At 40.4% G+C, this 16,590-nt stretch overlaps 1 protein-coding gene and 1 pseudogene across 1 annotated transcript; one reads left to right on the forward strand and one right to left on the reverse strand.

Moving 5' to 3' along the window:
* Positions 1–8,558: 8,558 nt before the first annotated feature.
* PTGDR (prostaglandin D2 receptor) lies at positions 8,559–16,200 on the reverse strand. Its single transcript, XM_011385488.2, has 2 exons — positions 15,278–16,200; positions 8,559–8,952 (listed from the first exon to the last, which is right to left on the reverse strand). Exons 1-2 carry the CDS (start codon positions 16,121–16,123, stop codon positions 8,716–8,718), a joined length of 1,083 nt encoding a protein of 360 aa, XP_011383790.1. The 5' UTR covers positions 16,124–16,200; the 3' UTR covers positions 8,559–8,715.
* On the forward strand, positions 13,419–13,537 carry LOC111735945 (annotated as a pseudogene).
* Positions 16,201–16,590: the final 390 nt, after the last annotated feature.

Below are 16,590 nucleotides of genomic sequence, written 5' to 3' on the forward strand. Positions count from 1 at the left end.
TCTGGGCGTGGCTTAGCTGGGTCGTCTGTATCTCACAAAGCTGCAGTCAAGGAGCTGGCAGGGGTTGCAGCCACCTAATGGCTGGCCTCGGAAGGCTCCACTTCCAAGAACGCTCACACGGTTGCTGGAGAATTCAGTTCCTTGTGGGTCATTGCACAGAGGGCTAATGGCTGGCGCCCACCCCACACTCCCTCAGTTTTTTGCCATATGAGCCTCTCACAGCATGGCAGCTGGCTTCCATTAGCGCAAACAAGCAAGGCAGAAGCCAGAGTCTTTTTAACCTAATCTGGAGTATAACACCACAGATGCTTTTCGCTATATTCCACTCATTAGCAGTAAGTCTCTAGGTCCAGCTCACACTTGAGGGGAAGAGAATACAGAAGGCCATGAAGACCAGGAGACAGGGAGCATTGGCAACTCCATTAGAAGCTGCCTACTGCAATGATATAAATCAACAGCTGGCTTCTCCTCTATTGCTTTGGAGAATCGCTAATGATTATTAAACAAAATTCTGACTGATATTTATCTTGGATCACAGAATACAGAGTTTTGCATGCGCAAAGCAGCTGGATCGCAAACTAACATGTAACAGCCAGAAATTCTTTCCTTATGACTTTGAGTTTGGGTCTTGTATTTGAAACACTGTTCATTTCCTCTGCCTACAATATCCTTACAAATGTGGCATGTATCTTTCACACTGAAGCCTCTCGTTGAACCTCAGTTTGAGCTGCTCTGGATGACCACTGTGTGTCTCTCTTAAGGTTCTTAGAATGGCCTCCAGAGTAAATCTTAGTTCTGTTATCATAGCCTATGCTTAAAAATAGACCATCCTAAATATAGTCTGCCTACTGAGTAAAAATCCATCTGAGTTTTCAGTGATGTGAAAACAAAAATATAAATATATTTAAACAAATGTCTTTGTCTATTTTGATCTACCTTTGATTGATGTTGGGGCATGAAAATCATCCATGACAATAGGGATTACTTCCATTTCTCACGTTTCTAGTGTTTTTTTCCTTTGTACTTTAATTGCCATATTATTTGGTCAAGATAAATCCATGCGGTAAGGCAGTGGTCCCCAAACTTTTTTGCACCAGGGACCGGTGCTCCTGTAATAATCTAATGCCTGATGATCCAAGGTGGAGCTGAGGAGGTGATGCTAGCATTGGGGAGCGGCTGCGAATAGAGATGAAGCTTCGCTCACCCACTACTCACCTCTGCCGTGTCCTCTTTCTACCCTACTGCGTGACAAGGTCCGGAGATGGGGACAGAGGCTTCAAGGAATGCACCGTCAAGAACGAGGACGTGGCATGTGTTTAGGGATAATTGGTTTCTTAGAAATGATCCTATTAAGAGGGGGAATTTGGGTAGCACAAATTCTAGTAAGTGTAAACGCTATACAAATGGATTTCCTCAGAATTGGCTCTGAGGAAAACATAGTAAATTCCCCGCGTATGGAATCAGCTCTAGTCACCCTGACGTGTCCAGAATGCGTAAACCCTTTATTTGAACAATTATTAAGGGAAATTCCTTTTGACGCGCCTCTTAAAGATATTATGAATAAATGATAACAAGCTGAATACTAGAACCAGTTTATACTCCTGTTCCCACGCAGTTAGTAGAAAAATTAGTAAGGATAAGAAATTTACTCATAAGCCTGTGCCTACTATAGAAGGGCCTCCTTTTGTGGCCTAGTGGATAAATAGAAAACTCTGGTATCCACCTAGGGGGGCTAATAGTATGAAAAGATTACCTGATCTTCCTTTGCCTTATTCAGAAGCTTATAATAAAGATAGTATACATGTAGTGAATAAAGATAGAATTCATGTGCCTTATAGTAGTTTAAGTTTCATAGAAAGGCTGGCTAGGTCGGATCTCCTTGGTGCTTAAAAACAAAGGAACAGAAACTTAGCTTATGAAAGCAGCTTTGTAAAACTGATTTTTATAAATATTTTCCTCATTACTGCACCAAGGAAACTTTTGAACAGCTATGAGAAAGGTTCAGCTTGAACTTTAGATATAGCATAAATCAAATAGCATTTAAAAGATTTCTTCAGGCAGAAAGAAGAACAATGTCTGCCCACAAGCCAATACTTGCTGTTATGAATACATCTATCTATCACCTTTACTTAAATCAAACTGTATCTTACGTAATAGATATAAGAATTAAAAGTTTAGATTGTTCCATCAGGTAGTTCTGTTCTAATGATTGAGAGAAAAATGTACTAGTTAATCATGAACATTAATAATAATATACTCTATAAGATTTTCTGCTCCGCCTAACCACAGAAATTTAACTCCCTGCTACCTTAACAACAAAGTATAATCAAATGCCAAATAAAAAGTATAAAAGTTGTACTCAAATCACAATAAAACGGAACAGTGTCACACCGCCTCTGAGCTGTGTAGTCGACTGTCTCCCGTGCCGACGCCTTGCCCACCTTCGGGGCCCCCTGGATCCTGTCGTGGCTAGACCGTGGCACACCTCTGCTGTGCAGCCCTGTTCCTAACACACCACAGACCAATACCAGTCCACGGCACAGAGGTTGAGGACCCCTGCAGTGTAAGGTATTCATTACTGATTCTATCTTGTAGCCACAGATTGACTTTTTATTTCAAACCTATTGCCTTAAATTCTGCTTTGCCAGATGATCATTTTTGTTCACATTTGAAGGATAGATCTTTGGTGCCCTTGTAGCTTTTGAGGGGGATCATTTTATTTTGGATGTGCTTTTTCAAACTTGTGGTCTAAACCAGAAATTGATGTTGGCAAGCTACCAACTTCATCATTTGCCCAGGTGTCTATACAATGTACTATTAGATTAATCTTAAATATCAATTATCTCCGATTTGGAGCTCTGCTGTATGAAAATCTATGCCCCATACTGTAGCACCTGGTAACACGTGCACTACATTGTATTATTTTTAACTTCTGATCTGTCACTTTTCCAACTGGATTCTTTCTATTTATTAAGTACTTTCTATTAATTAGGAATCATTATAAGACCCTATGAGCTTGACTTAAAATATATTTTCTTATCAGATTTGACTATGCTTTATTGTTCTTACTGGTTTTAGCATTTAGGTAGCAAAAAGAAAAAAAATCAAGTTCATTTCTTGTTTTCCCTATATTTGACTCCATAAACTCTGTAACCAGAGCATGACAGACTCTAAACATCTTCACTGCAAATATTTTTAAAACTGGACTGATTCCTGAGTATATGCAGTTCTTAAAAATTGTCTGGAAGACTGAAATTTTCTTCTCGATGGTATCAAGTGAGATCTACTGATTTGTTTCCAAGAGTTAGGCAATTGTGGAAAGGCAGGGAGAGCAAGCCCTAATTACAGTCCCACCCCTTACCTGTGAGCTCAGCTTTCCTCCACCTAGATGCTGTACTGGGAATACCCAGACTGGCAATTTTAGTCTCACTCCTGAGAGGAATTACAGGAGATGGCATGAAACACTCTGTTCCCATAAGAGGAAGTGGTTTTTACAATGTTAAAATTGCCTAATCAATACACTTTTTATAATGTTAATTTTGTTAATTATGAATTGCTATTTCCTAATTGAAATGCATGTTAAGTTCCATAATTTCTATTACAGCAGGAAACACATGGAACAAAAATGTTTTCTCCTGCATTTATTATTTTCACTTTTGAATGGTCTAAGAAAAAAAATCCTTATATGCTGGAGTTAGAACATTCCTCATCAGGTACAGAGGAATCTCTGACCAAGTTATAGTAGCCTCTTATTGAATATACTTATGTTATTGGAAGCTTATGAAAGAGAGAACCTTTTATTCAATGTATACCTATGATATATTTGTAGCCCTTCTATAGCACATGTTAGTCATTAGGGAAAAAAAGAGAAAAATAGTTGAATATCTGGCCCTCAAATCTTGTAAAGCCTGGAAAGGAAGATGAAACCTATATTTCTAAAACTATGCAAAAAGGTCAAATAACAAAAGTTTAAAAACAGCTTTACATATTTTAATGAGAATTTCTATTCTATAGAGAGCTAAAAAATATTAAATCCCTCATAAAAGCTCACCTTTAGATATAATCTCCGATAATATTTTTGTAAGTGCCCTTCAGTTGGTTTTCTTTAACAATGGAACAACTGTCAGGTTTAAGCCCAAAAAGCATCTCCAGGAGGCAGAAGAAGCAGCACATCTCAGGGAGCATCTTTCCCTCCATGGACCAAAGGCTCATCAGTCACTGCCATCAGTGCTTTGAGCAGGTGAAAGAATCAGTGATGGCTGCCTGTATGTAAATGCTGACAACCGCCTCAAGAACATTACAGATAAAATGCTCCTGGGAGTCAGGTGTGAGTGATTAGATCTGAGACCCAGAATTCAAAGAAACATGAATGAAGTCTATTGCATATTTTGGTTTCTTGTCTTTTTTCTTTTTTTTGCATGCATTAGTCGTTCTCAAACTTTAACATACATGAGAATCACTTGGAAGGTGTGTTAAACTACAGCTTGCCGGCCCCACCCCCAGAAATTCTGATCCAGTAGATCTGGGTGGGGCCAGAGATTGTATATATTAGGTGATGCTGCTGCTGCTTGTTTAGGCCATGAGCTTGAAGAAGCACTGGCCTGGAGCACGGAGATCTTCAGTTAAATGAGCAGGAAGCCTGCATGCCTAGTGACTTCTGGGGTCATCCAAGTGCTTGTTATTAGTAGGATTCCTTCTCTCCTCTAAAGTTTCAGGAACACCTGGCCTGATGAATTTCTGGAATGAAATGAACATTCCTAATAGCTGGCCCGGTATGAACTTGGCTGAGTAGTATATAATCAAAATTCAGGGATAACCCAGAAACTTCACTGTGTTCAGTACTGCAATCTTTCTGTACAGATACACTGGACATGTGGGAAAAAAATTGAGAGAGACTTTTTTTTTAGAATTTTTCCCTTTCTTAACTTGTTCCTGAAAATATTAAAACTTTGAAATTAAGAAGCAGAAAATGATCAAATATATGCAGCTGAAAGAAGAACAAAAGGCATGACTGAGTCATAAGTTGGAATCCTTCCCATCAGCTCTACCTACTAAAAAGCTATGCAATTCATCTTTCCCTCCCTGCTGATTGAATTCAGTTCCTTCTCACCTCTTTCCCTCCTTTGCAGCAGGGCACTCCTACACTTGCATATATGATGTCTTTGTTCTCCTACAACTAGAAAAATCACAAAAAGGAGCCCTTGCCTTTGAGCTGATGAAGCCCACAGTCAGGAAAGCAGGGCTGGGGCTGTATTTCAATCCTACTCACTTCTTTATCTAGCACCTTAGTCTAGCGCACTGATTGCACGACTGCGCAGATCCCCAGCACACCCACTCTCACCTCACCTGACGGCCCCATCTGCCCCATCCACAGTCCGTGCTACCAGCATGATCTCCCTCAAACTCCATTCTGATGGCATCCTGGCTTCGAAGTCATCAGTGAGTATCCAGGCTTCACAGAGCTCCAACCACTGCACCCGACACCTTTTATGATGTGAAACCTGCCTCTCTTTTCAACTTCTTTTCTACCTTTGCTCATAATTCCCCAAATTCTGCCCGATAGAACTAGGAACTAAGCCTGGGCATGCCACACTCCTTTATTCCTCTGGCTTTGTACATATTCCTTTAGACTAGAAAGCTTTTCATTCATGCCTTTCCCTTTTGTTTGTTCAGTCCATTTTTATTCATTTTAAAAATATATAATTTCATGTAAAAGAAACCTGAACTTATTTTAAAACATTTTGGAAAATACAAAGAATTATGAAAGCATTTCCATTAAAAAAGGTAGTTGGTTCACACTTTGATTTATTTTTTCAAAGTATTTTCTATGCCTATATATTTGTGAATCATACCTTAAAATTGTTGGTATCATGTTTTTTGTTTTTTTTGTTTTTTTGTTTTGCTTAATATTACACTGTAAACTTTCTTCTCAGTTTTTATAAATGATTTGAAAAAAATCTTTTTTTAATGGTTGCCTAATTTCCATAATGTTTGTGTGTGTACATATATATCTGAAGCATTTGTTTAACCCTTGTTTTGGTCATTTAGATGGTTTCCTTTTCATTTTTTTCTTTGCTATTATTATGCATAATACTATAAAGAAGAGTTTTGCATATAATGAGTATAGTCCCTCTGGTTATTTTCTGGGAGAGAATTCTAAAGTGGAATTACTGGAACAGTAGAAAAGAACACTTTTGGGCTTTTGATATGCAGTCAAGTTGCTATTAAGAAAATGTGGACAAATTTACAAACTCACCAGGGGAACATGAACGTTCCTCTTACTTAATAACAGCCTCTCTGTTACTGCGAGTCATAATTTTTTTGTTTGGTCCTTGATAATTTGATTTTAATTCTTCATTTCTCTGATCGGGCAGGAAATTTTTCTACGTATATATATATATTTCCTTTTATGTAAACTATCTCTTTGTGCCCTTTGTCCAGCTTTCAATTGGAATCAAAATTCCTACTCATTTTCAATACTGGACTTAAGCATCTTCTCACTGTGAAGTTCTGACAGCCCCACAGATCACCGCTAGTCCAGGCCTCCTCTTCTAACAGAACTGTGTTTGCACATTAACAACTGAGATTTCTATCCTCTACTGTAACAGTTTATGTGCATGTCTCCCCCTACTGGACAATGAGCAACTCATGGGCCAGCAGTGAGTTTTATGTATTCTTTTCCTCAGCACCTAACCAACTGCCTGGCACATGGTATGTGTCAATTAAGACGTATTGAATCAACTAATGAATAAGTCAATAGAGATCCCTGAAGAGTTGACTTTTACCTTAACATGGATTTCATCAGGGTGGTATTAAACAGAAAGGATTACTAAGTCCTTGGATAAACCAATGCAGACTTGTTTAAAGTAATATAAGTGTTAATAGAATAGCCTACAAAAATTCACACTATCAAACTGCTAGAGAACGAAACATTGCTAGAAATCGTGTATTAAAAAAAGAAAACTAAACTCTTTTCTTTTTTTAAAGAAAGTAATTTCCTCCTCTGCAAAATATTATAAAATTACATTTATTGATTCATCTGGGGACTTTCAAATTACCTTGACAATGATCATAATACACCTTTCAAAAGGAGATCACAAAAAAGATGTACTTGCACTGACAATAAAACACTATATACTTATGCACTAAATATACATATGAAAGTTAAACTTTGAACATGACTACATTTTTCATCACATCATACTCTCAAATTATAATTCACCTATTCCTAATTTGGCCATTTCACAGTGTTACTATACAAAAAAGACACACGTATATATCCAGGTTAAAACTGTCACTGAGATAAACCAGAGGTGAAAAATGGGGTTGCTGCTAATTTAGAAATAAGGCACATACTCTTGTCTTTGGAGGGGAATGGCTAAACGAGAGTCTCGGGTATATTTGACTGTAGCTGGCTCTCCATCTCAGAGTCTGCATGTGTTGGGGTACAAAGGGGCTCTAGAGATGATGAAACCCCACTACTGTCCCCTATCTGTTCTTTTACTAAAGGTGAATGTTCTTACCTGCGAGCTGGGTTCAGAGTCTCTTGTTCAATTGAACAGCTGCAGCCATATTTTCCCCACTTTTCTCTTTTGGTCATAGTGTTGCTAATCTTCGTAAACGTTTAAATGTACAATTAAAGTGCTCAGTTGTGCTCCAGCTGAGCCCATTCTGCTCCAGTTTGCAAAGTGCATAGTTCTCAGAAACCTCAGTAAGATCTTACTGTCTCCACAAGGAGCAGAACATGATTGTGAATGGGTAGATGTTAGGTTGTTGCCACCACCCTAACTGAGGTCTACTGAGTCCTGGGTGGGCTTTTTGTTGTGCAGGTCACCCTGCCGCTTCACACAACCACAGGTGGTAGTAAACACAGCTCTCTGCCAAGTCACACATCACTGTTTTTCAAAGAAGCACAAATCTCTTCCCCAAAGAATTAATTAATATGATAAACCTATGAAATGGAAGTGCCAAAAATTGAAACAATACTTTTATAGCCACTCTCAAATTTTGATTCCTACTAACATTCCTGCTTCACCACATAAGAAACTGGACTTCAAAAGATAAAAATTAATTTTTCTCCTCTGGGTTGTGGGCATAGTCACATCTTGCCTTGCATCTACTTATTTATAGCTTTCTTCTCCATGTGAGGCAATGAGCGCCTTCCAGATGTTGGCTGGGTAAGGCCCCTCCATACTCCTAATTTGGCTGTATTTCCCACCTCACTTCTCTGAAGAGCATCTATAATCCAGGTATACTTAGATCAGTTGACAAAGAAAATAATTAAACAGGGGAAATTATGATACAAAATAAACAAATCAGGTTTCACTAGAAATGAATAGGTAAGAAATTTTAAGAATACCCATCACAATTGTAAACGGTGGTGTTTCTATTGGATTTAGAGACTCAGAAAAACCTCTCTAAAATATTAGGGACACCAAGTACAAATGTTTAAACAATATCATAACTTTAGGACTTATAACATTGTTTACAATATATAAAATTTTAATCAGTATTAATAACCTGAAATTTAAAAAAATCTACTGAAATTGTTCGTAAATATAGAGTGACAATATATTGTTAAGATATCCAATACATTTAGATATTTTGTTATGGGAGATAACTTTTAAGGATTTAAATTGTAAGATTTTTTTTTTGTCTTGGTTCTTTGACAGAAAGTGATACATTCCTCAGTTTACCAGAGACTGTAAAACATTATCACAGACTGGATTCCACGTTTGTTTGGCAGGAATTGTACCAGTTTCTATACTTAAGAGGCCTTATGAAAATCTTGTGAAAAAACGTCCGAAATCGTGATGTTCTGAAAATGATGAAAATCCAAGGGTCCACAATTGAGATCACAGATAAAAAACGCAAGGCACGGAGGTCTCCGACTTCTTCAGAAGTTTCGTTTTCCTTGTGGACAGCTCTAAATGCTCCATAGTAAGCCTGATACTATTTTAAAGAAAAACATTCCATTATAATATCGAAAGGCTGATGCCAGCAATACATTCACTTAGTTCACTTAGGACACATTACGTTTCTCTAAGAACCTTGCAGCCTGGTTTGGAATATTCTGTTTTGGTAAATTTATAAGCCACTAAGGCTGCTGCAGCATATGGGTGCAAGTGAGGAGCCGGGAAGATCCAAGGCTGACCTGGGAGGCTCAGTGTAAGTGAGGGACTCCCAAGAGATCCTGTCTAACTAAGCCCCTGGAAGCTGTTGAACCTGCTGTGAGCACTGGAGTTTCCATGTCCCTGCCAGGCCATTCAGGGGAAGAGCTAAGATGGGACACATCCAGTTCACTGAATCTGTTACAAACAGGGTCACCACACTTCCATTAATACAGAGTTTCCCTTCCCATATTCTCTTCAGTTCTCCTTTCTTTCTCCTGTCTGCTTCCTATTCTCTCTTATGAGTTAGCTCAGAAATAAGTCACACTTATGACATGTCGCATGTATAGAGACATTAACAAAACAGAAGCTTTTAGTTGATGTGAAGAGATAGGACATACTAGGAAAAGGCAGGAGACTTGCAAAAGGACTCGTTCAACTCATGTAAATGACTTAGCAGAGATGGTTACCTTTCTGTGGTCGACAGCCTCTTTTCGGACTAGGGTAAAAAAACATGCATAGAAATATGAGCCTGCTTACCTGTGCCCAGTCAAACCTATTGCCTTGATCCTCCCTGAGGTCTCTGTGGCCTCCTCAGAGCCATGCAAACTGCCTTACCCCGTGGCTTTTCCTGCCATCCAGCCAACTCTGCTGTCTAGACAAGCACTACCACTGTCTCCTACTCTGCTGGAGGCCAGTCACTTTTTCTCAATGCTGTTATACTCCCTGTGCCTACTGAGATTCTAAATCCATAATTGGACAAAATGGACTTTAAAGGGATAGTTAAACTCAACATTAGTGTGTCGGCGGGGGGTGGGGGTGGGGGATATGAATAAGTACACAGACCAGACCCATTTAGGGCAATCAAGGAATATCTGCTGGAGAAGATGTGTCTTCCCATAATCACTTCCTTGCCTTTTTACTCTTTGCTGCAGAGAGCATTTCAGTGGGCTCAGCTACTAAGTGCACCTAGTGCACTTAGGAAGATATACCATATCTGGAAGTCCTCTCCCATCATCATTGCTTAATAATACTAATAGTAATGATAATGACTAATACCCATGTTCCCAGGCATTGGTCTAAGCATTTTACTTTGAAAACTTCATTCCTTCCTCACAAAAATCCCATGAAGGAAGTATCATCATTATCTCTGTTTTACAGATGTGGAAACTGACTGCATCTCCAAATTCTACCTCCTTTCAAGGTCGGCATCAAACATTACCCCCTTCAGAAAGCCCCTTTGGAGCAGTGGCTAAGCACACCAGCTTTAGAGTCTGATTTTCTGGGTCATTGGCTGTGTGACTTTGGGTAAGTTATTCTGCTTCTTCATCTGTAGAATGGAGATAATTGTACAGACCTTCCAGGACTGTTATGAAATTCGAATAAGATGTTATGAGTAAAACATTGACAACAGGTCCTAGCATATAAAAGAATTCAAAAATTAAATATTATAATTACTTTATCAATTAGGAGTGACTTTTTTCCTTCTCTAAAATCCCTATGACCCTAATCATTCCCTCCTACTCCTGGTATTATAGCTTATATGTACAGATGTGATGTTTTTCTCATTTTGCATCCCCACAATGAATGATAGGATTTTGAATGTTGTAGGTAACAGATATATGCTGAATGGGTAAAGATGACAACAGCTATGTACCTCAGCTAATTTAAAAAGCAAACGCTTTATGTGAGTTTGTCTCTAGATTTGCTTCATTATCCTCAAAGTGCAGTGCAACACAATGTAATTCCAACTATTTAAGAATACTTGATTAATTGGGATCTGGGTAACTAAATAGTACTTATATAATTAAAACAATTTTATTTCTATGCAGTATTTACCCAAGTCGATTCTATTCTATATTCTTAGGTTATTTGTATTTTCAAGTCACTTGATTTGTATTAGAAATGTATTGCTCTACACCTGGCCTTTTAATTTAATGTAATTTATTTTTATGTTTTGAGTTTACTAAAAATATAGATTCATTCATGGCAGTGATCAAAGTGTATATTCTATTAATTCTCACAAGATATCAATTTGAAGACAATTTAGACTTTCAAAAATATCTGTCAATCAATAGTATTTTCTAGGACATACTTCATAAACTGCTAAAATAAGGAATAACCTCAATATACACCAGGCATTTTTTAAATAGCTCAATTTACATAAAGAAAATCAGTGTGAGGAGAGCACCCTCTGTTGGATTTAGGAGTCCATGAAAAAATGTTGCTATTGCCAATTCGCCGGAGTGTTACCTTGGAGTATTTCTGTTCCCCAGAGCTCTGCTGATCCTAATGCCCTGTTCTGTCCAGTCCATCCATCACAACACCTTAGACATCGCCCTCTGCTCTAGTTCTTTAAAGCCACTTCCAACTCTTTCCCCTGGGCCGGCTCCTGCCTATCATTCCTTATATGCTTCCGATAGCCTACTTTGGAAGAAGCATACCACTCACTTTTTCTGCATCAAAATGAAACACACACGCACACACACACACACGAGTTATCTCAATACACGCAGGCTGTCCTCTGTTACTTCTCTAACTACATGCATTTTGTAGTTAATGCAATTACACAAGATCGTACTTATCTTTACCTATCTAGATCTCTCAAGTAATACGTCTAATCTATACACGAACACCCACTCTCACTCATCCCTGTTCCCCTACCAACCTCCATGCAACTATGGTTTTCTAAGGTAAAAATAATTTTAATGAAAGTGTGTTATCCACATTAGAGAATGTGCTTCAAATTGCTTCTAAAGCTCATCCTGTATTCTCTATACTTTCTTCCCACTGTATCAAATTAGGAAATCAAAAACTCAATCTTGCTTTAATCCAACATTACAGCATAAATTATATTTTTAAAAATGATACTCCAACAACCTTTTCACTGGCTTAATGAAATACAATATTTGTGCTATGAGTAAAGATCTTTTTAAAAGTCTTTTCCCTCCTTCACATACAGCCTTATTTTTTCCAGTCACTAGATTGATTCCTTAAAAGAGCGATTTTCAAAGTGTGGAGGTCTCCAATACTCTTTCAGTGTGTCTGCAAGGTCAAAACTATATTCATAAAAAAGACATTATTTGCCTTTTTCACTTTCATCCTCTCATAGGTCTACAGTGAGTTTTACGGAGGCTACGTGAGTGTGATGACATTATCACGCCCAGGCTAATGGAATATGTACTTGTGTAATCTTGTGTTTTCTAGACTTTTCTAAGTAGTAGCTTTAGGAAATACATATGTGCATTTTCAGAGACTGTTCTTAGTACTTTCGTGATCTTAATATATTTTTTTGTTTTACCTGCCATAATCTCTGTAGTTATCTTATTATTCATGTAATCATTGTGAAATTCCAAAGTTTCCCTTGCACCTTTGCAAAAACACAAGAAGTAAATTTTGTTAACTAGTTTTGCAATAATATTTTAAATTTTCCTTATTTTTAATTTCTAAAATGATAAATACTGATAAAGCTCTTTGGTTCCTTAATAATTTTTAAGAGTAAAAAGGGGTCCTTAGAATAAAACAAGTTTGAGAACCACTGCCTTAGAATATAATGCTATCTCCTGAGGAGACCATATTTCTTAATTAATTTTCTATGTCTAGAAGGCAATAATAATAAAAGGAAATAATAATTAGTAATAATAGTGATACTAATTTTTTTAGGCCAGGCACCTAGTCAGGTGCTTGATATATATTACTTCAAATCTTCATAGCTATCTTACAGAGCAAGTACATTATCTTCATTTGACAGATGAGAAAACTGTGGTTAGAAAGGGTAAATAAGCCATTATCATCGCTAGTATATGATGCAGCCTGATTCAAATCCATGTCTGATGCTGAGGCCCTTATTCTTTCTAGAAAATGGGAGTTCCTGTAAGAATGTTGTCAGCATTGCATATCTTTGGAACTTTACAAGTTTTTTAGGAAATCATTTTCAAATCCATTATTTCCGTCAGTCCTCACAAACCCGTATGAGTTATTTACATCTTTTTAGAGATATGTCCAAATGCAATGTCTTTCCGCTGTATTATGCTGCTTTCTGATTATTCTTACTAAAACGTTTGAACTCAGGACACAATATCCATGCAGTTCGGTATTGTCTGCTTTTACCACAGTATAGGTAATACGTCTTAAGAGCAGGGGTCTGCAGACATTTTCTGTAAAGGGACGGACAGTAAATATTTTAGGTTTTATGGGCTAAAAGGCAAATAGTGAATATTTGGTAGGAACATATATGAGGAGAGAAAACACATTTCCACAACTTTTGTTGATGAAATTAAAAATGTAATAATAATAATAATAATAATAGTCTACGGCAATGCCACCCTGAACAAGCCCGATCCCATCTGATCTCGGAAGCTAAGCAGGGTTGGGCCTAGTTCGTACTTAGATGGAAGACCACCTAGGAAGACCAGGTGCTGCAGGCATAAAAAATAAAAAAATAAGGGATTGTAAACTGATAAGGTCCTTGCAATCTGTGAGGTCAACCAAGGGTTGCCTCACCTAAAATAAATAAATAAATAAATAAATAAATAAATAAATAACAACAATAAAAGTACAATTTTTTGTAATACATGTCTACTAAGGAGAAAAATAAAAGTCTTTTTTTTTTTCTTAGAATAGTATTTGGTTCAGAGCTCGTGTGTCCTGTCATCAAATTGATTGCAAATGTTCATTTGTAAAAAATATTCTTAATTCCAGGGCTGTACAAAAACAGTGGGCAGGACGGTTTTGGCCTGTGAGCTGTGGTTTGCCAACTCCTGCTTTAGAGCATGGTTCTCCAAATGTAATCCCCAGATTAGCAGATTACACTTCACTTGGGAAGTTGTTAAGAATAAAAATTCTTCAGAAATGTCTAAATCAGAAACTCTGGGAAATGGGGCCCAGTCATCTGTGTTTTAAAAGTCCTGCTGATAATTCTGAGCATGGTAAAATTTGAGAACCACTGCTAAATATCTATGACTACATCCATATCAATTAATATATATATAGATTTATTTATTTGGGGGAGTTCTGATCCTAACTTTGCATGATGATGCTACAGATCACTCTTTCCGCCTGACATTAAGGTCTTCATTTAAGGAAAAATCACATCATATCACCTTTATCCATCCTTGAAATTAACATCCAAAATTGCAATGTTATCATGAGAAACTTAACGCTCCTATTCACGAAAGTCTCAGGACTCTAAAGACAATGCATTTGTTTAAATGTTGTTCATGTTGAACAATTGCACTGGGAGATGAGGGAGAGGAAGAGGAGTGATACTGAAAAAGTTTTCTCAAGCCTCAGCCACATTCATAGGTGTCTTGGCTGGGACCCCAGGAGGAAATACCTTCAAAACTATGGGGTAATTTAATCTCCTCCACCACCCCCGTTACTAAATTGAAACCCGAGATAATGGCTTTCATGTCGCCTTGCTTGCCAAGATAGAAACAAAACCAACCTGTCAAGACAGGTTATCAAAACATCAGTGGCTGAAACTTACTTTCACATCTGCCTGTCCAAACAGCCTCTCTGCCTCTGTCACCACTACTGCCCGCGGGAGCAGCACCAGAAACAGGGTCCAGACTCCTCAAAGTTTACGCATGAGTTTTTAAAAACCAAGCCTATACGTTTAGTCACTCACCTCTGCAAACCATTCTAGCAAGATTACACCTCCCCTTATTCTCTTCCCACGCCAACTCCTGGGAGAAGAACTCCCAGATGCCATTCTCCCATTTCTGATGCCACTAAAATCGTGGGCAGGTCTAACGAAATAAAACATTAACTAGCCATCGGGAAGTAGGAGAGGACTCCTATTGCCAAAGAAAAACCAAGTTCTGCTCCTCGAAGTTCTGAGGCACAAAAATAGCTCATATCTTCCCAGAAGGAAGATGAGAGCCAACTGGAGTTCTGCCAAGTGGAGTTCTCCGGGCTGAGGAGGCACCACTGGACTCTCTCTCCCTTCCTTTCTCTGACTTTCCCTCTTCTCACTCAACAAATTGGGTTATATCTCCTCGCAGTTGTCAAGGGAGGGAACTCGATCTGAGAAGCGCAGCAACAAACCCTCCTAGCCCAGGATGCACCTTCTCTTGCACCACGTCCAACACGTCCCATCCTTTCCGTCCCGCACCCGCAACGGGACGCCCTCCACGCCCCCTCAGCCTTGGCGAGGAGCGACTCACAATTAAAGGCAGGGAGCACATGGTGAAGAGCACGGTCATGAGGGCCAGCAGTAGGAGGTGATCCAGCTCCTCCAGGGGCGGCGGGGAAGCCTCTTTCTCACCGGCGCTGGGCTGCGCACGGGCCCTGGTACCCGAGCGCGGAAGCCGCTGCAGCCGCCGGTGCATCGCATAGAGGTTGCGCATGGCGCTCAGGTTGCACAGCACGGTGGCGAGGACTAGTAGCGCCATGAGGCTGGCGTAGAGCACTGAGTAGCCCAGCACCGACAGAGAGCGCTCCTCGTGGACCATCTGGATGAAGCACCAGGTGCCAGGGCAGTACTGCACGAACTTCCCGAAGCCTACGAAGGGCAGCGCGCAGAAAGCCAGGCAGAAGGCGCCCACGACGGGCGCCACTAGTGCACCCCGGCGCAGGGTGATGTACTGTCGGTAGAAAAAGGGGTGCCCCAAAGATAGCCAGCACTCCAAGGCCATAGCCAGGAGCTGCAGCGTCGAGGCGAGCCCGAAGAAGGACATGATGAAGGCGAAGGCTTGGCACAGCGAGCTGCCTGGCTTGGGCACCAGCCCCCACAGACTCCGGTTCTGCGCGTACGCTGCCAGCACGAAGGGGCTCACGAGGGACTTGCCCAGCAAGTCGGTGATGGTCAGACCACACACCAACACATAGAAGACCGAAGGCGGCGGGCGCGGCGAGCGCAGCGGACATGACCCCAGCCCCGAGCGCGCCAGCAGCCCCAGAGCCAGCAGGTTGCCCAGGAGGCCCGCGCTGAAGAGCAACCAGCCCATCGTTGCCGAGTAGCTCTTCTCCACCGAGGTGGTGTTTTGGCAGCGGTAGAACGGCTGCCTCATGGCCGGCGGCCCGCGGGCCCGAGTGGAGGCTGCGGGACGGCCAGGTCCTCAGCGTCCGGGTGCAGAGGAGCCCCCAGCTGCTCAGCGCGCGCCTCGGGAGGAGAGGCTGAGCCGCAGAGGAAGCTCGGCTAGCCGCCGGGTGTAGCAGACAGACAGGCACCTCCTATCTAAACTCTCGGGTCACACTCCTCCCCGAAGGGCGGGACACGCGGCTAGCTGCTTCCTCGGCACTGCCTTTGCCCAGCGCGGAGCAGCCCAGCGAGGAGCTGGTCCTGACGCTCAGGGTCCTGAGGAGAGACAGACCCTCGTGCTCAGACTGAGATGGAAGGAAGGAAAGTAGCCAGATTCTGAGCACCCTCGACCAGCCCTTGTGCGAGGCAAGGGAACTACTAAAATGAAGGAGAATTAAGCAGCAGCTACTTGGGAGGAGGCGGGTGCGAGGAGATGGTGGCGGTGGTGGGACTCTG

This window comes from Pteropus vampyrus, unplaced genomic scaffold, assembly GCF_000151845.1.
Source record: "Pteropus vampyrus isolate Shadow unplaced genomic scaffold, Pvam_2.0 Scaffold15, whole genome shotgun sequence".
Lineage (NCBI taxonomy): Eukaryota > Metazoa > Chordata > Mammalia > Chiroptera > Pteropodidae > Pteropus > Pteropus vampyrus.